Raw genomic sequence first — 24,443 nt, 5'->3', positions numbered from 1 at the left:
AGCTCGGTGCATGCAGAGTTATGATTGTGGCGGTGATAAGTCACCGCCCTTGTGCGAAAAAAGAAGAGAAAAGTACTGCGTATTAACGTAGTGGATTATGCAAGGCCAACGAGGCGGTGCGGCCATGATTGCGTTGGAATCAGTTGGAATACACAGCAGAGCTAATTGGTTTTTTTTTTTGGGGGGGGGGAGGAAATGGCGCAGTATCTGTCTCATATATCGTTGGACACCTGAATCGCGCTGTAGGGTAAGGGATAAAGGAGGGAGTGAAAGAATAAAGGAAGAAAGAGGTGCCATAGTGGAGGGCTCCGGAACAATTTTAAATCGTCCCTCAATGCCCGACAGCCGATGTATTCGCCTCGCAGAGGTCAGTCAAAAATCTTCAAAAGTCTTACCGAAGGGCTGTATCGAGGAGTATTGGTGCAGCGTATTGTGCAACGACAAATATGCGGGCCACGTGTCTACAATTTACGGACATGCCAATGCCGTTCAAATCTAGCGCGCCTTCTGCACGGTGACGTGTTAGAAAACGTTCGAGCCCTTGTTCCGCCCCGGTGTAATTTCTGCGTGAATACAAGGCAACCCGTGTCGCAAGCATGGAGGAAACGGTAGCAAGGCCGAAATGGGACACGGGAGAGGGCGCAGACTGGCAGCCACAGACACGACGGTATGGAGGAAGGAATCCATGCACGACTACGTAAACGCGACGGAGCCAGACGCGCGCCAGAGAGAGAGAGAGCGGTGTGCAGACGGGGATTATGGAGGAGGGTGTCTCCACGCCGGCAGTAAAGAGGCTGAAGAAGAAAGAAAGACAAGGAACGATAAGAGGAGAAAAGAAGATATTGAAATGGGTTGGAGACTGCACGGCGCCTCCTTTAAAGACGCCGACAAGGCAGTTGTGTGCAGTGCAGTCCACCAAGGAAGAACAGCCCTGACAAGTCTTGCGTTGGAGTCTATTTTGTAGAATCTGGAATAACTTTGAAAACACTTCAAAAAAAAAAAGCCAGTTGCGCTCCGCAATGTGCGAGAGGAAAAAGGTGACAAGATGCATGCGGCTGTTTGGTCAGCACGTACGAAAAGCTTCTACGGGAAGTAAAATGTGTACCATGGAGTAAACAAAGGCCAGAAAAAGCATGCATAGCTGTGACGCATGCATAGCTCTAACAAGCAGTATCTTTCAGCGATTAGTTTTGCAATTAAAGTTAACGAATAAGGAAAGCGAAATGGGCTTGGTACCGCCATAATTCGTGCGTCTGCGCTATCGAAACTTCGCTGACTGTCGTCGTATGAAGATAGGCCAGCGTCTTACGACGAAACAAAAAGTGAGGGGATATACGCCTACGGGGCTGGTTGCGTGCGATCTGCTAGGAGAAGATGGCGCGGCCCTGAAGGGTCTTTTGGAGCAGCACAGCTCTTCATTACCGGCCAGTGGCTTAATGTAGGGAAGTGAAGTCGGCAGTCGACGCGTCCATTTCGTGACAGTTGGCAACGGCAACCCCCGTTGACCTCGTAGACAAAAAGAGCGGCAGGTAAGCGAAGCGGTAAACATTTTATGAGAATCTGCATTTTCTGGTGTCGCCGACCAGGCCACCGTTCTGGAATGGAAGACCTTCGGCACCCATGGATAGCCCTCCAATTCTTTAATGATAGAGCAGAAAAATAACCACAGAGGAGAAAAGGATTGCGCGCAAAACCCGCGGCTGGAGCAAGCATCGTCTGCTAGGCTGTTCTGCTTGGTGCGAAGCAACCCCTGCAGCTTATCTGCCACCGAGCAACGGAGCGCCAAGCAAATGCTTCCGCTTGGTTTCTCCCGGCCGCCGCACACTGTGCGCAGTTTTATCTACAAACAGGCACGAAGTTCCAATAAATAGCGAACTAAGTGCTAGGAAACTTCCAATTGTTTCGAACAATAACTACGGGGAAAAAAAAGAAAAGCTACGTTCGCGCCTTGCTGCGGAACTCGCCAAACTCAGCGAGAGTGCGGGCAAGCGCTACGCGATTTTTTTTTTTGTTAATCTTGACCCCTCCCCCTCCCCCACTTTTCGCCCCTTCTTTCAACTCTTTATCCACGGTATAGTCCAGGTGTCCACCCACTGTGCGTAACTCGGTAGAACATGCCTCATCTACAGCTTACGCTTTGAAGCAAACTGTGGTGAACATCGACACCGGCGCCTTTTGGACGTTAAGACGAACGTTCTCGGGAAGGAGCCCGCAAACAGAGTCAAGGCAGAGCGTTGAGCTCGGAAAGCGACGTTGGAGGGAAGCCAGAGCCGCAAACGTACGGCGGGCCGAAAAGCGGGCGAGCGCTGAAACACGTACGCAACTCCCACTGTTCGCAAATGCGCAGCGGAGGGGTTGGTGCGCATTAAGGAGAACAGCCTTGCAGACGACGCTCGCTTTTAGCGGCAGGTTTTCTGCGCATGCTCAACGCCCTCGCCCGCTTTTCGCTCTCCATCGCTCTCTGGCGCCCCAGCACCGGGCTGTCGACGCTCGCCGGACATTACGATAAGCATTGCAGCCAGGGTAGGGCCGAATTGGTCGTCTACTGAGTGGAGCCACGATTTAAATATCGGTCGCAGCGTCTGCACACGCACGGGTGCCCCTAGGGATGCCCTGGGTGCTCTAGGGAAGGCCCAGATGGGAGTGGCGACGCCACGTCCGGTTGAGGGCAAAGCAAAAAATGTCACGGAGGAGAGCATCCCGTCAACTTTCTAGCCGCCGTAAGACTGTACCGTCAACCAACCGGCGTTTCCAGCCTACCTAGCCCTACGCTTCCTGCGGGTATCACGTGATGTAAAAGTGCAAAAAAACGTGTGCAGCCATGTGCAGCTGACCAAACGCGGTGCAAAATTGCGCAAGTGGCGCTGGGATCGGCGACACCGGCGGCGGCGGCGGCGGCAAAGGGTAAACAAGCTACACACTGTGCGTTTTTTGTTGGGAGAGGTAGCTGCAGCCTTTCCCATTGCGGCCTTGCGGCGTTGCCGGCTACAGTGAACCGCGCCAAGGAGTAGAAGGCCACGTCGGAGTACACGCAGCGAAGGAAAAATCTCGTAACAACGGTGAGCAGACTACCGCATTCATACGCGCGTTGAATCTGCATCTATTCGAACCGTGGTCGAGTGTAATCGTCGCGTTTAAATTTCAGGCTGACAGCGTCGCGCACAATTGCACAAAAAGTGAACGGAGCACGCCAGCGGTGGCAAAGCTGCTTTGCGGCGTTGTATCAACGGCAGAGTATGCAGACAGCGAGGGTCCGGCGGTCCGATCTTGCAGCTTTGCTGCTGCCCTTGCCGCCGCGGCACTGACGCAACTGCGCTGTTTCTGTCAGTGTTCGTCAGGGCCCTTAATTTAATTCTTCATGCAAGGATTGATGTCTGGCGCACATTGATTTGGTGATAAAGCTTTAACGTAGTTAAACGTATTACACGTGCGAAACCATCTATTTAGCCTGGTTGCCTCATGGTTTTATTTGCTCGGTCGTCGGCACGTCTGGCGACGATTTTAGACTCAGGTTAAGCTCTCATCGAGGTTAAGCTGATCGGATCTGTTCGCGCCGCAGGTGGAAGTTGATGAAGACGACGTGCAATGCACAGCGCGAGAGTGTGCTGCAGTTTAACACGAGTTGAGTTGAGTTGAGCGGTTTTAAACTACCGGTGGGATTAGCCTTGCAGTTGCTGCCGGCAATTGCTCCACCGTAGCGACACTTAAATAGAAATCACAGAAACACTGTCCGCAAAAACCCAAATAGACACTCCTGAGATCACCATGTGGAGGCCAAATCCGTGTCCTGCAGGTAAAGTAGAATGCGAGAAGCATCCCTTCTACTCGACTGGCTCCCGCGCGGGAAAACAATGTCCTGAAAAGAACTGTGAGGAACTCCTGCCTTCTTGAGGGATCCGAATAACACAGCCCGTTCCGCGTTGTACAAAGTACAGCACAAGAGGTAATGTTCTATGTCACCACACACACCACACGTTGAACACAATGGTGACAACGCTAGGCCAGTCTTATACATCCACGCCGGCGTACGAGCAGAACCGTGCGAACGCGGTGCAGCAAAGTGGCTTGGTACCTTTTGAGACCCTTGGTCACACATGGCTGATGAAGAGAGCTCCACAAAGAACTGAAGTGGCACAACACCACATCTCTGAACATTTGCTTGACTTCATGAAGGACTCCATGTACTGGAATCCCGGAGAGAGCTGTATGGGCGAGGTTGTCTGCTATCTCGTTGCCTAAGACACCTATGTGCGAGGGCACCCATTGGAAACGTATAGAGAAGCCTTTGCTATGTAGATTATGCACCAAACGTAGGGATCTACGACTCAAGGCATCAGTGGGGAAAACGTACTCTAACCTTTGAAGGGCAGATTTTGAATCCGTAATTATGACAGTAGGTTGAGGCTTACAACACCGTAGCTTCTATAGAGCTGCCTCAATGGCAACGCTTTCGGCCATTGTGGAGGACACGACTTTAGTAAAACGAACAGGCCAATCATACTTCAAAGACGGAATATGAAAAGCAGCTACACTAGATCCTCTGACCTTGTCCACAGAGCCGTCTGTAAAAATTTGAAGATGACTGGCATATTCGGTCCCAAGATGTTCCAGTACGAGCGAACGCATTGCCGCTAAAGGAGAATTGTTGTGACTTCGTGAGAGTATGGAAATAGATATGTGGGCTTTAACATCCCGAAGCAAGAGATCGGCTATGAGGCACCCCGGACTCGAAGGCTCCAGAACAATTTCGACCACCTGGGAGTCTTTAACGTCAACCGACATTGCGCAGCACGCGGGCATCTATGCTTAACGTCTGCCAATACACGCCCGCCACGGCCGGGATTGAGCATGCGTCCTCGGGCACAGCAGCCGAGCGCCCAGCCACCAAGTCTGCTCAGCAGGGCCGTGAGAGTTCAGCTTAAAGCAGTACGTAAGGAAACACGTAACGCGCAGTCCATGGCTATTCTCCAGTTTAGTTTTAGTTTTTATAGTTTTCGTCTATACGTATGATGATTTATTAAGGGCCTTGGCTCTTACTCACCATGTTTCGAGATTTCGTGGGGTCTGCTACGGCACTTGATGACAGCGCCATCTGTGGCAGCAACTACTCATCACGTTTCGAGATTTCGTGGGGTCTCCTACCACCCTCAGATCAAAGCGCCATCTGTGGCTGCAACCAGAAAAAAGCGCATCTCGCATTGAGACCTGTAGCGCCATATACAATAGCATTGTAGATACAACCACCTGCCGCGTGCCAATGATGACGTCAGGGCCCAATATGGTGGATAGAGGTGGAACTATGTGAGTATGACGTTAGGGACGAAATGGCGGCGTAGTTTCGGCTTCTCGAATTCAAGATGGCGGTCATTAAAATTCGTTGTGCCTCCTCATCCCTCCCCCCCCCCCCCCCCCACTTCACCAAAAAATATCCTAAAACGGGTAGGAACACTATCACGTTACGATACCGCTATACATGTACACATTCGTTCCGCTATATATACTCTGACTACAACGGACAGTTATATACCGAATTTGGTGGGCAAATTAAACCCTATGGGCTGTGGTATAGAAATAAGACCACAATTAAATAATTGGTAAACATTGTATACATGCAATTTCTAATTGAAGCGTTACCATATCGCACCGCAAACCGAATTCTAGGCCCACCTTGACCCCCCAAATGAAGCAAATTCCGCTTGGGACGTATCTTGAGGGGGTGCATCTTGACAATGGTAGACGTACATCGTAATTTCTCTGATAGATGGCGCTAGGCGGCGATCGTTCCGCTAGGGGACGTGCGTGCACGCGTAGCCGAGCATGGTGGCAATCCACCCCGTTTCAAAGGGTATTACTTTCCGTATCTCGACACGAGCGGTGCGTTCTTCGCTTTCTTCCTCTAGTAAACCAAACAGATAACGCTCGTTACTTCAACGTCTTCCAGACGGTGGCGGCCCTTTTTTTATGCCTGTGTTTAGTTCAACGCAGAAATAAAATACGTTGGATTCATTGACGGCGAAACAACTGTTGCTTTTTATATTGCTCCTGCCTTAGCGCTCAACAAATTAGGCGGAAGGCTTAGCTGCTAACTACTGCTAATTCGTTGCACAAAAGAGATACGAATTCTAGAGGCATGCGAAATTGTTTTTTTTTCGATTAGTTCATTGAATACTCTATACTATTTGATTGTCTGAGCGAATGGAATAGTGCACAATCTAAATTATTCAAAGCTATTCGAATATGTTTTAAACTGTTCGAATAGTTTTTCGGTAAAAGGCATGAAGAAGCGCAGAAATTTTCTTACTCGCAAAATTCGCAAAAAAATTCGGAGAAATCGTTACAGAAATAACTGCTGTTTTTGCTGCATGTTGATAATTGTTAATGTGTTGCAGGTAAGGACGAAGCGAAACCCATAGATAACAGAATGTTGCAATGTGCTGTCAAAAGAGCAGGCAGTAATTGCCTACTGAAGGTTGAGAGCGGCCTGTACACGGGACCGATTATAGTGCTGGTGCAGCACTTATTGGTTCTATCTTATTCAACCTGAGAAGGGAGAAAATAACTGCGCTATAACTTTCCTTTCAGACTTCTAAGATGATAGAAATATCACGGTGATATGGACGGCCCAGAGACACGAAGTGAGTGCACTCTATTCATACTGTTTAGAATTTAATATCCTATAAGTCACTATGATGTCTTATAAAAGACGCGCTCTTTATTGCAAACCTCTTTATTGTGAACTTCACCCTCATCCGTCCCTGCAACCTGAACAACGACCACTCGCTCCCCTTTGCACTGAGTCTTTACCGAATGTCGCATTAGAGGCCACAGGCATCCTGATTGGCCAGATACGAATAAGTGCTTCCTTTGTCAGCGTGTTGGCAGTTAAAAGAACATTCCACGGGAAGCTGCTAACTTACACGAGCGGTGACCTGTGAGGCCGAAGGCTATAGAGCAATCCACGTTTTATCGGTCTGTAATTACAAAGAACGTAATGTGATGTACACTAAACACTCTCGTTCCGAGACGTAAACGACAGCGTCAAGAAACGCGGTGACAGCTGCTGAAGTACAGACCCTCTTCCTTCACTACATGTAAGACGGGGTCTCGCTATATGCTATTCGTTTTGAGCAAATGAGTCTAGGGTAGCTTGGGCAGGTGTAGAGTCAGCGCCAAATGAGACACCAACAATACGATAAAAATGGAAACTGCCGGATGACAAAATTTTAGATGAAAGAGAATGAGCAGAGGTACACTCAACTTTCTCTTGGAGGGTACGGGCTCTGACTCGGAATTATGGCTCTGAGAAATTTACAACTTGATACTAAAACATGGTTGCTGAGGCAATATGTGAAGTGTAAAGGTTTCTTTTTACTGCTCACTGTCATTACTGCCGTTTTTTTTGTGTGGTTTATTTATTGTCATTGGTGCATCATTCTTGTTTTGATCATTATGCTTCCTGTACAACTTTGCGGACGAAAAAGGTTAAAGCGGGCCGTGGAATATTGGTTAGGGGCAAACAAAAATCTACCTGAATAAGGCATCTAATGTTTTCAAACCAAATCAACCGCCTGTTCTAATCTCCTTGAGGTCTCCACGTATACCAGTCTCGGCCTGCGCCTGTCTTTGTTGTACTCGCCGCTTCGTTCGTCCGTGTCCTTTTTCGCTGAGTTGGAGCTCATACAGAGACCACGCTGGCAGCGTGGAGTAAGAGCAGGGCTGTTTCCGATACTCTTCTTCCCAACGCAGCGATCAAGTTTCGCCACGTGCGTTGCAACAAATGCGGCGAGGTTCCTATCAACGGTGCGCGCTGGAAGTGCGATGTTTGCCACGGCTACGACCTCTGCACCACGTGCTACCTGAGTGGCAAGCACAACCCTGAGCATTGCTTTGTACGCTATGACGCTCCGGATAGTGCAGGGTGAGTGCTGGCCTGTTTCTATGGAGACCCCCGTTGTGTGCATAAAATGCCGCAAATTCGTCCTTTCGCAACGCGCTGATTCTCGAGCTGAGCATCCAGATAACACAACTTGCAATAGTTTAACGCGGCAGAATTGGAGTTGTCGTCACACCGACCCCCCCCCCCCCCCCCCGATTTCCGGCATCACGATATTCCTTGATTGCCTGTGAGAGACGGTGATAACGTCACGTGCGTCGCGTGATCACGAGGGACTAACCGTAGAGCACCACCACGGGGATGACGTCACATGTGTCGCGTGACCACAAAGGACCAATCGTAGAGCACCACCCACTAGAGGAAAATTGGAACCACCAAATCCAAAGTAGATTTCAAAGGATTAAGTGGTGGTTTCTGGTGGATTAAAATGGATAAGGGGTTAAGAAGGATTAAGAAAAAAAGTGCGTGAAGTGAACTGTGTCAAACGCACAAACAGGGTATGTGATAGATGAATTTTCAACACGAAACCGCACAGTTCATACCTGCTGCTGTAACTCAGATTCCGAATAGTGTCGATACGTGTGCCGAAAAATGGAAAACAAACACACAAAGCAAGTGCAGCTCTAATGCTATCACATTTCCTCTCAAAAATTTTTAAAGCGGCTTCCTAGTTTTTTCGCATGCATGTTAACCTCCATATGGTTTAGGATATCAGTTTAATATTTACTAAAACACAAGATAACAAGCCAGGCTTGATTTCCAGGGTTTCACTGTCGACATCTGCTTTGCATCGTCAACGGCTCTTTGCTCTCATGTATTGTTTACATGTGTCGTTGCATTTATTGTTTCAAACAACACACGGTATCTCCATGGCGTAGGTGAACAATTAAAGTTGTTTTTTGTTTTTTCAGAATCACGGTCAATTCAAAGCAAGGATCGCAGAAAAAACAACGCGAAGACGTTGTCGCAGGGGCCACTGCTGAGGGCGACATCGCAAGAGGTAGCCGAGATCGTGTATTTGGCTGGCGTTCAGATAAACACGCGCCGTGTTATCTGAAGTCACAGCCGAGCAGCATAATAATAATAGTGCCTAACGCGTCACAATGCATTAATGCAACAATCTAGCTGTGTATGTAGCTGCAAGCCGAAAGTTTGCTTTATGCCGAAGTGAAGAGAAATGGCTAACTGTAGGTTTCAGTCGGTGGGGCGCAGTTGAAATCTCCAGCTCAGTCTCAGTGGAAATACTCGAGTGCTGTCGGGTACTTATAACCTTATATTTGTAAGCGTTTACAAGTTTGTTTTCACTACTGAAAACATATTTAATATGTATCGAAGGTACTATCGTTCAAAACTTTTTGTGTGTTTGTGATGTGCCCACAAAACAATCATTATAGCTGTGCTTAAGGTTAAAAAAACAGCGTATACAGACTAAATACGGGGAAAGAGACTGAATATTATTTGCTGACCGGTGACGATCAGTGTTCATTCACAAAATCAACACGATTTTGGAGGATTTTGCCTTCAGCACTTCATGTAGATATGGAAGTGTATTCTGTAAACATGTTCTTGAAAATTCAATAACTTGTAAAAAAACAACAACATCGCCATGAAATCGTAGTCATTCTACCAGTCTTTGTTAAACCCTTACGGAGTCTCTACCGTGGCCAGGGATAGGATCTCGCCGTTAGCTTTGCCCGCAGATGATGTCACGAAGAATAACACGCCGAGGAATAGACCAGGGAACACTAATTTAGAACACCCCAAACCGATTAGAACTCCCAAACCCTCCTCGCTATAGCACGGGCGGTATACAGGAGGGCAACACAACTGGAGTGGAGTCATCTTCGCAGGTATGGCTTCCAGCGTGCATCTGACCCGTCCGTCTGGACTGCTATCGCTACGTCTACGGGGGCTGCCCACGAGATGACGCGGACACCCCTTTTTGTATCCTCTGCTGCCGCTCTTATACGGAGGTCGGAAATAACTGTTAGCGGTAGACCATGGGAGAGGGCTGGCAAGGAGGTCCGCTGAATCCGGGTGGTGAAGGGAAAGGCAAACTCTCATACACTGTATTGATGTATTAACTTAAATAATTCATTCTGCAGCTTGCAAGTTACAGAAATATAAGCGTAATGTAAATGGAGTGTGATAAGAAGCACCTTATAACTCGAAATCAACGATTACACCGCATATATGAGCGAGTAGCATATAGTTGGTAGATAAACCTATCAGTCGTGAACAAGGGCAAGTAATTACTGAAGAGGCAGTTAGTACAAACTGGTGTCGGCTTGCGTCGATGGGTACCGCGTTATGACGATGGAGATCACTTCCAAAAAAATAAATACAAATGAAATACAGGTCTCGCCACCCTAACCGATTTCGCAAGAAATCACGTGCGTGGACACCTCTTTTCGGGCGAGGGCCCCAGGCGCGGAAATACACTGCCATTCACTTCAAAACGGTTTTGAACCAGTCCTTTTCAGTCACGAGTTTGAAGCGAGGAGCTTCAAATTTTGAAAGAAAATATATATTTTCTTAGCCGTAAATGTGTCTTTTGGCTCCCAGACAAAACTTCAACACACCCAAAACGAGTTAGAGAATTTTGTAGCGAAAGGTACATTGGCAGTTTTGCCGTGCTCGCATTCCCACCGTGGTCACGCACCACGTGACCAACCACGTGACGAGCCACGTCACAGCAACTAGCCAGACGACCAGACTAACCTGGACTTGCAACCAAGATTAACCAAGGCTAACCAAGCTATGCATTAGCTTTCGCTACGTATATCCTGGCATAGCCGAGCTAAGCCACAGCCAATTTTTTGCTAAGAACAATAATTGGATGGAGTTCTTCTCGGTGGGCCTTTAAGCAACCACGCTGAAACTTAATTCTTTGCAGGATTCACTTCTGACTTTTCATTCCATTTTTTGCAGGTGCGATTTTCAGAACTATTTACTGTGACTCCTGTGGCCAGCGTGAAATTCTGGGAACGCGCTGGAAATGTGCAGCGTGCTTCAGCTATGATCTCTGCACTGCCTGCTACAGGGGAGGGATGCACAACATCGACCATGTCTTCTTGCGCATCGACGTGCCCGGTGGAGCAGCGTGAGCTTTAAATTTTTCTTCGCATGTTTCCTATATTTCAGTAGCGCGTGCTCTGTTAGAAAACACAGAATAATTAAATTTTTGTACCGATGTAACATCAAAAACCCCAGAGGATATCAATACGAGTTACCCCACAAAACGTCAGTTTCTGTCGATATCGTGATGGCGGCTCTCTTTAAAGGGGCCCTGCAACAGTGTTCAGTAAAGCTTTGGCATTGAAGGACACCGCCTCAGGAATATCCTCCAGGAAGAATTTTTAAAAATAAACTTCGTAGAAGCTCAATTACCTGCAGTCGAAGTTTGAGTTTTACTGTCTTCGCGCCTTTTACTCTCCTCTAGTCACTTTTTGCACGCTCAAAGGTCTGAGCTCCTCCGCCGATCGCACCCACTCGGCCCCACCGCCGGCTCACGACGCGCGCGGGTATTCACTGAGGGGCGGGGCCTCCCGATACGCTGGCACGACGCCGCTGATTGGCCGCGGCCATGGTAGCTGCGTGACGTCTGAAATAACCTAACCAATGCCCACTTTTTAACCGACATACGCAGACGCGCGACTCGAAGGAGAGCGAGAGTTTCAAAAGGTCGCAGGAAAGGGCTCGCCAATTTTCGACCGCGATTCTGGGTAATTTGGCTCAGTTGTTTATGACAGCACATCGTAGTGATGTTGAGTTTTTATATACGGTGTTCGTTAGATGTTCCAGGGCGCGTTTAAGGCTCGCATGAAAGTTCAAGAAAATGTGGATTTTTGTAAGAGGATGGTCATATATGAACTGGGTGGTTTTTTATTTATTTTTACATACTGCAGCCCCTCTTCAGGCTATTGCAGGAGTGGGGTTCGAGTATTGGCTGACACCTATGTTTGGCGCCCAGACTGCAAGCCTTGATTTTGCATCCTAGAAAAGGACCACCGTTACCGTGCGAGTTTCGGTTCTACCTCGTTGCATTTTACACGTTGATTTTGTTCTCGATATATTTTAAGTCGCCTCCATTTCATGGTGAGCATTACTCAGTGACGGGGGTCATTGCCAAGAGCCTCTTCGGGAAGCACTTGGCACTCAATAGTACAGGTCCTCAGTCAGGTTTTATAAATTGTCTGAACATCCTGTTTCCAAAACACATACACCGGTTCGTCTCAAAACAATTACGTGCAGAATTCCAAGGTAACCTTTCTAAGTTAGGCGTTTTGTTTTTCAATTGCGTGACAGCACTGCGAGCTTATTTTGTGGTAGCGCTTGAGTGAGCTTAAATAGCTAAGTCTGAAGTGTGCACGGGCCTGCCTCTAAAAGTGTTGGTACTCATTATTTCAGGGTTAAGGTGCCCCCGAGACGAAGAGCTGTCAAAGCCGAAGGTAAGATTCAACAAGAACGCGAAGTATTCAAAATAGCGACCTGCATTGTTACGCGTAGGTGTTGTACGTTATTACCCCGATCCACTGGAAAGGGTCCACTGGAACTGTATGCTGATTTCAGTCACGTGGCTTCGCCTACCTACCGTTCTGTCTTTAGAGGAAGTAGAAAAACGCGGTCATTTTCCGGTGCGTGTCGACACATGGTGTTCAACAGACATCATAATAAAAAGTCGCAGCATAGAAAAAGAAACTCACTGTGCCTATGAATTTCAAACATGCTCACGCACAGTTTCTCAGTGTTCACAGAGATGGGATCTTAGATATACACGGTCTAAATACATGCGCAGGCAGAAAAGGAGAGACTCATTTGCAATCATGGAAACAAAGGCGAGAATTCTGCCTCATAAAAGGCAGTGACAAGTGCGACTTGGAGTTATGGCGATGTTGAGGCCATAGTGCCCTAAAGTGCCATTTCTGCGTCTGCTCGCAAATTTTGATTCAAGCCGTGAGGCGGTGAAACTTCAGATATCTCGCAAATGTGTCGCAAGAGGCCTTGAAATCAAGGAATTGAGAATCTGGTGTATATAAACAACGACAGTTTTATAGCTCCACAACTTTTCATCACCGATGGAAACATTTCAGCCTTTTTTCGGGCGTCTATGACAGAAAGCACATGTTCTCAAAACCGGCAGCGTAGTGTAATCCAAAGCTATAAAGGTCAGTAATCACGAGCAACCTCTTCTCTATTGTCGATAGAAAAAGGAGCACTGAAACTGCGCGTCTAGCCCGTGCTTTCACTCTATAATATGTTTGGCCAAATTAAGACCCCGTTATTTTCTTTTTTTTTAATCCACGGTCCGGGTTACACAAAACCTTCGCACTTCGGATATATTGCTCGAAATGAGTTAAAGTGCATGCACCCTGCATGAACCCTCTCATTCAGCTGGTAAGAGAGGAACCATCGCATTTGATCGCTTTGCATTTCTCTGCCGCAAACAGCGGCACAAGTTACGTGCTGACGACGACAAAATACTCTAGGACGCTCGGAAACTGATTTAAGCCCATAGACATCATGTTTTTCCCAGCTACCACATCATTTCGCTACCACAGACTAAAGAAAGTGAGTTTGACTTTGTCGTTCAGAAGTGTGGCATCGATCCCGCGACTGATAGTACAGCTATCGCCTTCGTTTGCGTCTGAGGCGTCCTGAAGACTTTTGTCCCCGACTGTACATTGATTCTATAATTCCGACACGGAACCACAGCACACAAGAAAACGAGACGGCATATTCAGAACCATTATGCAGAAGCGATAAGGCTTCTTTTCAGACGCTGATTTCTTAAGGGAAACGTTTCCTACCGCCGTGCCTATTTTCCAGGTGTCAGGTTCCAAGGCATCTACTGCGACACCTGTGAACAGTGTCCCATAATCGGTACGCGCTGGAAGTGCGCGTTGTGTGTCGAGTATGACCTCTGCACGACATGCTACCTGAGAGGCATGCATAACCTCGACCACGTGTTCCTGCGAGTGGAAGTGCCCGGTGGTACAGCGTAAGTGTTCATTCATGTTTCTACCCGAATTTTTTTAATTGGGTACAAGACAGAAAAACAAAAGGGCGTCGTTAATAGAGAGCTACAGCATAGCGCGGTCCGCAATCCGCTACCCGCTTCCACGAGGCGCTACAGCGCGTGCGCAGAACGCCATGGCGGCGCTAGATGGCGCCACGTTCCCGTCAGCTGCCTGCGCGCCTGCCGCGTGGGACGAATCAGCGCGTATGCAGTGTTGCCCGCAGAAGCCGATCACGGTGGCGGATCGTGGATCGCCCTATGCTAAAACTCTCGAATAACACGCGTCGTTCCTATTTATAGAACCGCAAAACAATCCATATTCGTGCCAAAGCTATCCTTCATTGCTTACCATATTTCTTCAAACGCTGGCTGAGGTTAGTGCGAAATATCAACAGGCCGAGATTAATTCATATTGCTAACCGGATTACTTGTATCGGATTTATAGTTTATAACGAAAAGAAACCATGACACGGGGGACGGTTCCGACCTGCTGACGTCATAAAAGCAAACGACGTCGCCCCCTATCGAGGAGGTTAGAAAGAAAATGCCGCACGCACGACGAACTTATTGCTCCTAACCTTCAAACCTAACGAGGGACCTGCCTAGAGGCGTTCGACATAATAATAATTGGTTTTGTGGGGAAAGGAAATGGCGCAGTATCTGTCTCATATATCGTTGGACACCCGAACCGCGCCGTAAGGGAAGGGATAAAGAAGGGAGTGAAAGAAGAAAGGAAGAAGAGGTGCCGTAGTGCAGGGCTGCGGAATAATTTCGACCACCTGGGGATCTTTAACGTGCACTGACATCGCACAGCACACGGGCGCCTTAGCGTTTTTCCTCCATAAAAACGCAGCCGCCGCGGTCGGGTTCGAACCCGGGAGCTCCGGATCAGTAGTCGAGCGCCCTAACCACTGAGCCACCGCGGCGGGGCCGACAGCTGACCCCTTCTGTCGTGTCTGGGGGCGCGTCGCGTGCTTTGCACCACTAAGGGCCGTTGTACGATCGTTTCGGAGCGCCTTCCGCCTCGTCCGCTTCGCGAGCGGGCCTGGCGGATCCGCCTTGTTCGGCGAACGGATGGAAAGTTGGTCAACTTCAACTTTCTGGCGGACGAGCGCATCCGGCCGGGGACCGGATTGCAGCTATTGGCTGCTTTTCCCGTGACGTCAGTGACGTCTCGAGCCCCTCCGCCCTCCTCCTCGGTTCTGCCCTGCCGGGGCAAGATGGCCATCCGTCGACTGAACTGGGGAGCGCGGCCTGGGCACTGGCAGCGATGTCGCGAAGCGTATTATATTGGACACATCTTGATATTACCAGTGTTCAGAGCGACTGCAAACTTCGCCGCGTTCAGCAGTGGCGAGCGATAGTTCCACTAGTTGAATTCTGTAATCATCTACGCTGACGGAGTTGACAGAGCGCCTCTTCAAACCGATGCAAGACCTGTGCAGTGGCGGTGTCACGAAGTGTTTATTTCGAGTGGTCTTTGCAAGCGTTTGTAATTCCTGCTGCGGCTCTGCAAACCGACGCAAGACCTGTGCAATGCAATGGCGGTGTCACGAAGTGTTTATTTCGAGCTTGAACACGCACACCATGGCGATGCCGAAGCGCAGCCTACTAGGCCTATGTGCAGGTCACCGAGGAACGGAAAAAAGTGCCACGTGACCACGAAAAGAGGTTATTATTTGGGGGGGGCGGGCGCTCGTACGGGAAGTAGGTAGGGAAGGGGGGGGGGGAGAGCAGTGTGCAGGGATATCGTGGTTTGGAGAGGGGGGCAGGAAAGGAGGCAAGGAAAAGGTAGTCGGGCGCATACCGATCTGACCCTTGGGATGCGGGAGCCCGTTTCGGCGCGTGGAGCGATGCTGGCGGTGCGCTTGCGCCGGCTAGGTTGCCATCAGCCGGAGAAGGCTATTGGACAGACGGATATGCCGGGCGCGCCAATCGGCATGCTGGGACCATCCGCCTCGCTCGCAAGCGCCAAAGTGATCGTACAACACCTTTCCGCCTCACCTCCGCCTGGCGGCCGAAAACTGGCGGACCGCTCGCGAAGCGGACGAGGCGGAAGGCGCTCCGAAACGATCGTACAACGGCCCTAAGAATGTGAACGCTCAGGATAGAGTCGCTGCCGACTCTTTGTCTTGCTAATTCATTCACTTTGATTTATTTGCTGATCGCGTAGCTGACAGCAAGACGTGAACAAAAACTATGCGAGAAGAAAAAATTTTCAACTTTACATCTTGATCAATTCTAGTGACATGGTTGCCTCTAGAAAAGGATCCGGCAGCCTACCAGTCGAGAACGTCCAGTTTAAAGGTAAGACTCTATGCAAATCGGAAATGATATCTGAGGGACACGTTTTGTTGGGCTGGTTGCGTGCCGCGGTGTATAGCTCTTAACAGGCAGACAAGCTGCAAAGCGGGTAGGAATGCAAAAATGGTGGTTTTCCTCGCCAGCGAAAGGTATAGAGACTCGGTATGTTGTCCGATTGCCCTTACCACTATGTGTACATACTTTGTATAGTTATTAAGAAATAGTTCTTCGTTCTCTACTTTACATTTAGTGCACTTAATAGAGAAATTTATTGTGCATGAGTAATTTTAGGAGTTATTTTGTATTGTTTCACTGCTTTGTACCATTCTCTAGTGCTGTGGTGTACACTGTTCGCCGTATACTGTTAAATCCAAGTGTGTATGTTTTATTGAAATACTTACCTGTCATTACTGTATGCCATGAAAAAAGGGGGCTCGAACACAATCAACTGAACTGGCTTCATTTTTTGTTCGAGCCTCCTCTGTTTCTTTCGATTGAAATAAAGTGACTTTGAATTAGAAGCTTTTAAATAGTGATGAAAGCAAGAGTTCTTGAGGATTTGTTGTTACTGCACGTATAAAAGGCTCCGACTTAATGATACGAATCAAATAGTCTAGTCAGCTTCATAGCATGATGACTGTCCGTTCGTGACTGCAAAGACTAGCATGTGACTAGCTGATACTGTGGGTTGCCTAATAAAAGGACTCTAAACCAGAAAAGCCTAGAAGTATACACGCCTAACCCTTGAGTCAGTCAGAAAGGGAGGGACCGAGCGAGTTCGTAACGAAGTTTCGCACAAGGGAACTTCATTAACCTATTTACTGGTTCTCATGGCATGACGAACCAGGAACCGGATCAGGAACCGGGAGAAGGAAGCCCGTTGTAGTCCCGAAAAGAGGCAGTGCTGTGCAGAGCTATGCGTTATGAATTTAGTGCTGCGCCGATGAGCGACTCTTTAGTATCCGTCGGTTATACTTTGCTAGTGGACGTGCGTTTCCTTGCTTGATGTGCGTAACAGCATATGGGGGCCTTCGGTCGTGACTCGTTCACCTCTCTAACCGACAGATGTTATTTTCTCTGGGATCAATTGCAACGGCTGTGACAAACGGGGCATTGTCGGAGCACGCTGGAAGTGCGACCAGTGCATTGACTACGACCTGTGCACCTCCTGCTATGTGGCCAACGCGCACAGCCTCGACCACGTCTTCTGGCGCTTCGACTCGCCCGGCAGGGAAGGGTGAGATCCGCTCTTTATTGTTGCAGACGTTTGTGGTACCGCCTTATTCGTGTCTACCGGCACTTCGCTAGATCAGACCATTGCGACTAGTTTCTTGCGTGCATTTTTGTGTTCAGAGATGGCAGCTGAAATTTGAGTTATATACCGACATCTCTTTGAGATTATTACTGGCAAATTCATTCGATATGCTATGCAAATAAGTGGATTATAATCAATTCAAGATAGCATTCTTGCATTCTCTAAACGAGAATTTGCGAGAACGATTATATAATCGCTACAATAGGAGATGTTTCTGTGAAGTAGCGAAGCCGGATTGTCATCGCCGCAGGCGCTTAACAGCAAATGCTCCTGATCACTCTGTGGGCCGCTTGCTTTGACACCTTTAAGGAGAGAATCAAACTCCTGTTTCAGTCATTTTGTTCTCCTGCGATAACCATAACGATTCGAACCGATAAATCAATTTTATGTGTTACTTGTCCGGATCCTGCATTTCAGGTTAAGAGTTTCACCGAGAAACGAATTAATCACGACGGACGGCAGAGCAGTCCTTCAAAAAGGTGAGAAACAAACCCTGGTGTGGCGATAATGATTTTGGATTGCTCCTTTTGCTTAATTCGTTATCGTCACAGGGTTTATCAAGTAAGCATGCATAGTTTCTGCCGTGCAGTCCTTCATGCGTTCGCTGTACGTGCAGATGGTTGATACTTAGTAGCACCGATAACGACTTTTTGTGGCCGCCTCGATTTGGCATCTTGTATATCTGTGGTGCAGTTTTAATGGGAAGGAACCGGGTGAGGCATGATTTCTGGTTGCTATAATATCAGATAAAAATATGGTCCTTATGGCTAACGCTTTAAGGCATACGTCCTATGGATTATATTTACTTTTACACTGATGCAACATGCAAAGAGCAAAAAAAAAAACCTTCGTGAAGGGTCTTAGCACTACAGAGAGTCACAAAATTCCCACACTTCTCACTGGCGTAGCACCTTTTCTTTGCTGTTTTGTGAATTCTGGAATTGGGCTACTCAAAGGAAATGTTTATGATAATATGGTGGGCGGCTGCAAAATACTACGCAAGCGGTAAGCACAAAATCTAGCTTGAAGTAGAATCAACGCGATCCACATGTTTCACGACACTGGCAATTTTCAGTCGCGTCTTTGTGTCTAGTGTGCTTTTGTCTACAGAAGTGACGGTATACCGGGAATGCGTACACCCGCCTATAATGAGCAAGGTGCCGGGGCAGAATCTCTGCCGCTGAGAACGCGGTGGTAGCCTGATGGATAGGAAGGTCTCTTAAAGGGACACTGAGGAGAACTCTATCATTTTTTTTGTTAGCAAAATCTGATAGTTCGGCATTTCATGGCTTTGTTGCCGCTTGTCCGGGCGCGAAAGATGCATTTATTTTAAAGAAATTTGGATTCGAAGATGAAAAAGTTTTTCCCGCCGCTCTGATTCAAACTCAGGGAACTCTTATGACGCCACGGCAACTCTTATGACGTCTCAGAACGGAGTGACGTGACACGTGACGTAAACGCAGACTCCGTGATTTCTGACGGCTAGCGGTGCAGTGCGCAACCTTCCTTTGCCAGCCTCAGAGATTCGTGGCTTGCATGAAGTAAGGAAAATTCCTCCAAGGTGGCGCCTCTGGTCCTAGGAAGTCATCACGCTTGTACTTGCGAGATTGGCCTGTGGCGGCGACACCTCTATTTTGGTTCTTGCTATTTTCTACATTACAAGAGCTTTGTTTTCAGTAAGAGTGGCGTTTTTGTGATCAGGAACTGCTATTCTATCGATACAAGCCAACTTCAATTTCTCCTCAGTGTCCCTTTAACCACCTGTTTGGTTGCCCCAGTCTGGAAACGCCAGCGAAATGGGCTCCACTGTCTGTGACCAGCCGTTATAGGGTTGGCTTAGCTGCACTTTTTCCCACTACCAACCGCCTAGACGACTTGCAGCCGCCTAGGCGACGTGCAGTGGCAGCAGGAAACCTGACATCACCTATACATATACATTTCGTTAAAACTAGAATTGGGAACACTATGCTGCTTTTGAAAATACTATTAATATAAAATCTGGTAATATGTATTACAAATGCAAGCAGCAGCACTACAGATAGCAGCGCCACTGGCAGCATAGCGGCAGCCTTTCTTTCTTGGAACATGAGAAGAGATGATAAGGAAGCATGGTTAAACCGTGCAAGCATCGGTGATAATATTCAAGAGAAAAATTTAGGACATGTGGAGTTTTTTCCAGCAAATATATTATGAATGCAATGCTCAGGAGAGCATGCTGCTGGGCTAGTGCGCGTTGCTTGTTGTGAAGAAGTTAGCGCGAATACCAGACGAGACAAAGAGTAGAGTGGGCAAATAAAAAAGAAATGAAAATAATATTTCCCAGCCCGCTCGCTAGACGAGACATAAGGAAGAGACATTGAAGACGTTCGGTAGCCCTGGTGAACATGTCCCAGGCTTGTTCTTTTTTTATCCTTCGCCTAGTAGTCTCGCCAACTTCTTCGCAACATTAAAGGTATGTATGGCGCTCAGTCCCATTCATAAAGTGCGGTATACAAACTACAGACGACTTTGCAGATTATTTGGAGAGCCGCGAAATTTCAACCCAGCCTGGTCAACCGTCGGGTCTTGCCTGGCATTCTTTGCCAATTTAAAATATATATTCCTGTGGAAGCTAAGAGTTCTGCCCCTTGCTGTTGTCATCGTAGGAAAAAATCGACAATCATACGCCGATATCTGGTACTCATCTGTGGCAATACACTGTTCCTTTCACATGTTCTTTCAACGTTGGCGCCTTCGTTGTTTAATAAAAAGCAGCTGAAAAAAACATTAAAACATCTATAAAATTTATTCTATCTCAGTTTTTTATAACTGTAAAATTTACTCAGTGGACTCAATCGTTAAATTCCTGCCCTGCAGCCGTGAAGTTCGACGGAATCAACTGCGATAGATGCCACCAGCGTGGCATCGTGGGCAGGCGCTGGAAGTGCGCGGTGTGTCTCGACTACGACCTCTGCTCCGCGTGCTACATGAGCGACGAGCACGACCAGGACCACGCCTTTCTGCGATTCGACGAGCCCAGCGCTGAGGGGTGAGGGTCTTTATAGACTCGTTTTTGAAGATTCATATGCGGAGGTACGGTGCGGAATCACTAGCCAGCTTTTATTACTGCACCGGCATAAAACATCCGAGAGCCAACATTTGGGACCAAAGAAGAGCAAAATAGCGACGACTGCGTTCTGCTTTCAACTATGCTGTCGTACAGAAAGCAGGAGTCGTGGTAGCCATGACAAGAATACTTGGAACGCGCTGATCTCAACTGCGGGATGATATAGCTGCGGAAACCACGGGCGAGAACCATTCTGAAGCCACGCAGCCACAAAGACAATGAGGAATAAATTCTTTGCCATGCCCGGCCCGGCGCTCTAATCAAGATATTACTGCCAAGGCTCTGAGTTTCTATAGCACTTCATGAACGTGTTGAATTAGGGAGGAACAGTATTGTGCCCAAGGTTTTTTGTCAGCTGCCTCAAGACCTGCTTGCACTGTAATGTGAAGAGCGGAAATAGGTTACGTTGCGAAAAGTTTGTGCAATGGCTTATCTGTGCAAGCTGAAAGGTTGTGCGCAACATAATATATTGTTTCGAGCACTTCGCCTGAGAATTTTCTGAGTGTTGCACCTAAAAAAAAAAGAAGTCTTGGGCTTTGAGAAACCTGCTATTTTAATTCGTGTATCGTTTCAGGGTACGTGTACTGCGGAGAGAGGTTTCCAAAAATACGCATTCCAGGGCTGATTCTATGGCAGAGAAGAATGCGTGTGAAGACCGGAGGATGAAAGAACTGGGTGAGAAATTGCTAGATTGATGATAGCGTTTCTTATTTTTTTCACGTGACGTGAGTCCAAACTTTCACTGAAAAAAATATGCTTATCTGTTCGATTACAGGTGCCTTCTTTGTCGACAAAAACACACAAAGAGTTGGGTGTATTCTTGTGATATAGAAATGGAGAGTGTTCCAAAAGTTTGTTTATTTGCCAGGGCTCTTAGAAACCCCTTTGCATATCATCAATGTGAGGACGCCTAGCAATAACTATTTGCGATATGAGAACTAAAGAGACGTCTGTCCAGAACTTCCAGTTCTTGTATGGCCATGTCTGTACTTTGTCATTTATTTTGCTGGCACCAGAGTGTAAGGTATATCTTGAGCCAGCAAAGCGATAACTTAAGTGTGAAAGCATACTGAATGTTTGACAGGTTTTAACATGCGTGCTCATGTCACTGTTTTAGTTGTGGACCGCAGGCGTACAACACCTCAATCTCAATGTATTGGTCTTTCATTACATATAATGGAGGAGATAAGGCAAAAAGCTGCGTACGCAGCTTGACTAAGGCCTTATCCCCTCAAAGGCAAAACAGTAGTGAACACAGACCGAACACCGATCAGAAACTAGTAACAAAGAATAATTAAGACAATAGTTACAAATGTACAATAGATTCAAGTATCTGCGCAAAAGAAAAACAAATTTCGGTTAGGAGCAAACACAAAATGCAGTGATAGGCCAAGTCGACAATGTACACAATGAAGAAATTATGGGTATGGAAGGAGCACGAGTAGCACAGCATATTATGACGTGAAGCAATGAAGGCACATAAAAATGTCTAGCACATCATTTGACATAGCAAAACAAAGGAAAAAACGGTTAGGTTCTTACTCGCTGAGCATTAAAAATAGCGATAAGGACACAAAAGTATGGTACAGCTGCACATTGCTTAAGATATAAAACTAATAAGGACATTGCAAAAATAGTGTCGTGAATTATCATGAAGGAATAAAAAGTTGTTTTAAATGGTTGAGGTGAATGTTAAGAATGTCTATATTTTCTTGAAGAAAATTGTTGAGAAGAGTTGGTATCTGATATTTTAGAGATTGTGTTGCATAATTAGTTCGATAATGCTCTACTTTCCAGTATAAGAGATTTCGCGTATTATAACCCGATGGCTCTTTGATTTCCAACTCACCAAGGTTAATAAGATAATTATTGTGCTGTAGTTTGCCACGAATCAAACATTTACAAAGCTGGTATCTATGTGTATCATTAACGCTTAGCAAAATTCAGGTTATGGAGCAAGGGTGCAATCGGATGATCATAGGCAGACCGGGTCATAACACGGATTGCCTTATTTTGGAGCCGGGACAGTTTTAACTTGTTGCTTAGTGTGGTAGTACCCCATACAAGAATGCAATAATTTATGTGCGACATGAACAGAGAATTGTATAGGATTAATGCTATTTTCTGAGGAAGGTAGTCTCTATCGCGATGAAAAATACCTACCATGTTTCCTAACTTGGAAGCTATGTGGTCCACATGTTTGAGAATGTTTGAGAATATGGTCTCTAGATCGCGGGCGCCTGCTGCAGTTTCTGCTTGAGCACAAAAAAATGTTAGAGACATAATGGAAAGACTCCAGCAGGACAGTCATCTGTGGCAGCTGTCGCACTGTGATGTCCTATATGGCTGATGTGTTCTTGTCACCTACGAATACTTTTTTGCTGGAGTTGTTCATATGATAAATTTTGTTTTTGAACAAGATCACCATCAACGCATGCTTCTTTCTTGGCTTGCTGTTCTGTTTAGTCATATGGCTGTAGGAAATGTGTCGCCTGTGAGAGAGAAAGACACAAACCGAAGGAATGCGAATGACAATGTCTGAGAAAAGACAGCCAGAAGACTGAGATGTGGCAGGAACTTTTTACGTTCATTATCTGCCGATCTTAAAAGCAGAATCAACGCTTACGATAATACAACGGGAAAAAATCACAATACACAACCGCTGGACTTATATTCGACTGTGCTGTGTCTTATCGCTTGTAACCCTTGTGCTATTATATTTTCTGATTTTTTTTTTTCAAAGTCATCCAGAAGCAACTAGCCGGAGCTCCGACTTCAGCGAGCCTATGCCCGTTTTCTGCCACATGCAATCTCTAGCAGATTCTTCGCAGTGACTGCTGTCGACAAAGTACAGCTTACAAGACAGACCCAATCTTCCGTTGCTTTCTTTGCAGACTTACAAAAAAAAAATCTACCGTGTTTTTTTTTGTGGCATTCTCGCAGAACGAAAACCAAAAGACAGCACTGCCGGAGACCATGATGCTCGTGACGAACTTGTGACGAAGCTGCGAGAGCTGCAGGATGCCGTACAGTGCGCCATCTGCATGGAAGGACAGCGGAACGTGGCCTTCCTGTGCGGCCACAGGTCTTGCGCAGATTGCGCCGAGCACCTCAGCGTTTGCCACATGTGCCGCTTACCGATAACGATGAAAATTACCCTTTATTAGTATAGTGTACAATAAAGGACATTGTACACACGGACCCACTGCCAAGTGCGTTCAGTATGAAGCGCCTGCGTTGTGTGCGTCTTTCTTTGTCCCTTGTCCCGTTTTGCGCTACACTCACATACCATGGATAACCGTTACCGACTCGCCCAAGTTTCTAACCTTGTGAATGAAGAGTTAATTAGTCCGAAGGCGGGGATTAAGTACTGCGTTTAGGATTTTTTTCTTCTTCTTTGAATCGTTGTCAGTAGAAACGGCGCACCGGGCGTACGATTCAATTAATACAGTTTGCAGTGTTTGACTGGCTAGAAGTAACTAGTTCCTGTGTGCGAATTGGACGTTAATTTAATGCAATATTTCCTACAGGACACAATCCAGAGCTGGCTTTGCAAAGTGTTCGATAATGCTGATGAGTGCGGCTGAAGATTGCTGAATGAAATGTTTTCACTTTAACTCGAAAAATAGGGCTTTTTGGCAAACATTCATCATCAATACCGCGAAAAAGTGGGCAAAGAAAGGAAGCTCTATGGGAAGACTTTTCTCTTCAAGTGCTTTCCAGAAAGCAAAAAAGGTCTGCTTCTGACACTGATTTTTACTGGTCATATTGTTGATAACCCGGTTTCGTTGGAATGTATACAGTA

The 24,443-nt window shown here is 47.0% G+C and overlaps 1 protein-coding gene across 5 annotated transcripts; it reads left to right on the top strand.

Moving 5' to 3' along the window:
- The first annotated feature begins 2,484 nt into the window (after positions 1–2,484).
- On the top strand, positions 2,485–23,866 carry LOC144121047 (uncharacterized). 5 transcript variants are annotated; one of them, XM_077653960.1, is made up of 14 exons: positions 2,486–3,059; positions 6,390–6,469; positions 6,583–6,635; positions 7,747–7,918; positions 8,806–8,894; positions 10,826–10,997; positions 12,305–12,345; positions 13,724–13,895; positions 16,159–16,220; positions 17,277–17,454; positions 17,950–18,011; positions 20,389–20,560; positions 21,213–21,313; positions 23,582–23,866. In XM_077653960.1, exons 3-14 carry the CDS (start codon positions 6,614–6,616, stop codon positions 23,803–23,805), a joined length of 1,467 nt encoding a protein of 488 aa, XP_077510086.1. In that variant the 5' UTR covers positions 2,486–3,059; positions 6,390–6,469; positions 6,583–6,613; the 3' UTR covers positions 23,806–23,866. The 5 variants fall into 5 exon arrangements, with proteins under 5 accessions (XP_077510088.1, XP_077510089.1, XP_077510086.1 ...); XM_077653959.1 differs by lacking the exon at positions 6,390–6,469 and having other exon boundaries at positions 2,487–3,059; XM_077653961.1 differs by lacking the exon at positions 6,390–6,469 and having other exon boundaries at positions 2,489–3,059; positions 17,283–17,454.
- Positions 23,867–24,443: the final 577 nt, after the last annotated feature.

The sequence above is a fragment of the Amblyomma americanum genome, chromosome 2 (genome assembly GCF_052857255.1).
Source record: "Amblyomma americanum isolate KBUSLIRL-KWMA chromosome 2, ASM5285725v1, whole genome shotgun sequence".
NCBI classification, from domain to species: domain Eukaryota; kingdom Metazoa; phylum Arthropoda; class Arachnida; order Ixodida; family Ixodidae; genus Amblyomma; species Amblyomma americanum.
The sequence above is the reverse complement of the archived record's forward strand: the minus strand, read 5'-3'. Positions and strand labels throughout refer to the sequence as shown.

Coding starts and splice junctions, on each gene's coding strand:
- LOC144121047 (XM_077653960.1), top strand. CDS start 6,614: ATGGACGGCCCAGAGACACGAA. Junction 17,455..17,949: donor GACTCGCCCGGCAGGGAAGG/GTGAGATCCGCT, acceptor CCTGCATTTCAG/GTTAAGAGTTTCACCGAGAA. Junction 20,561..21,212: donor GACGAGCCCAGCGCTGAGGG/GTGAGGGTCTTT, acceptor GTATCGTTTCAG/GGTACGTGTACTGCGGAGAG.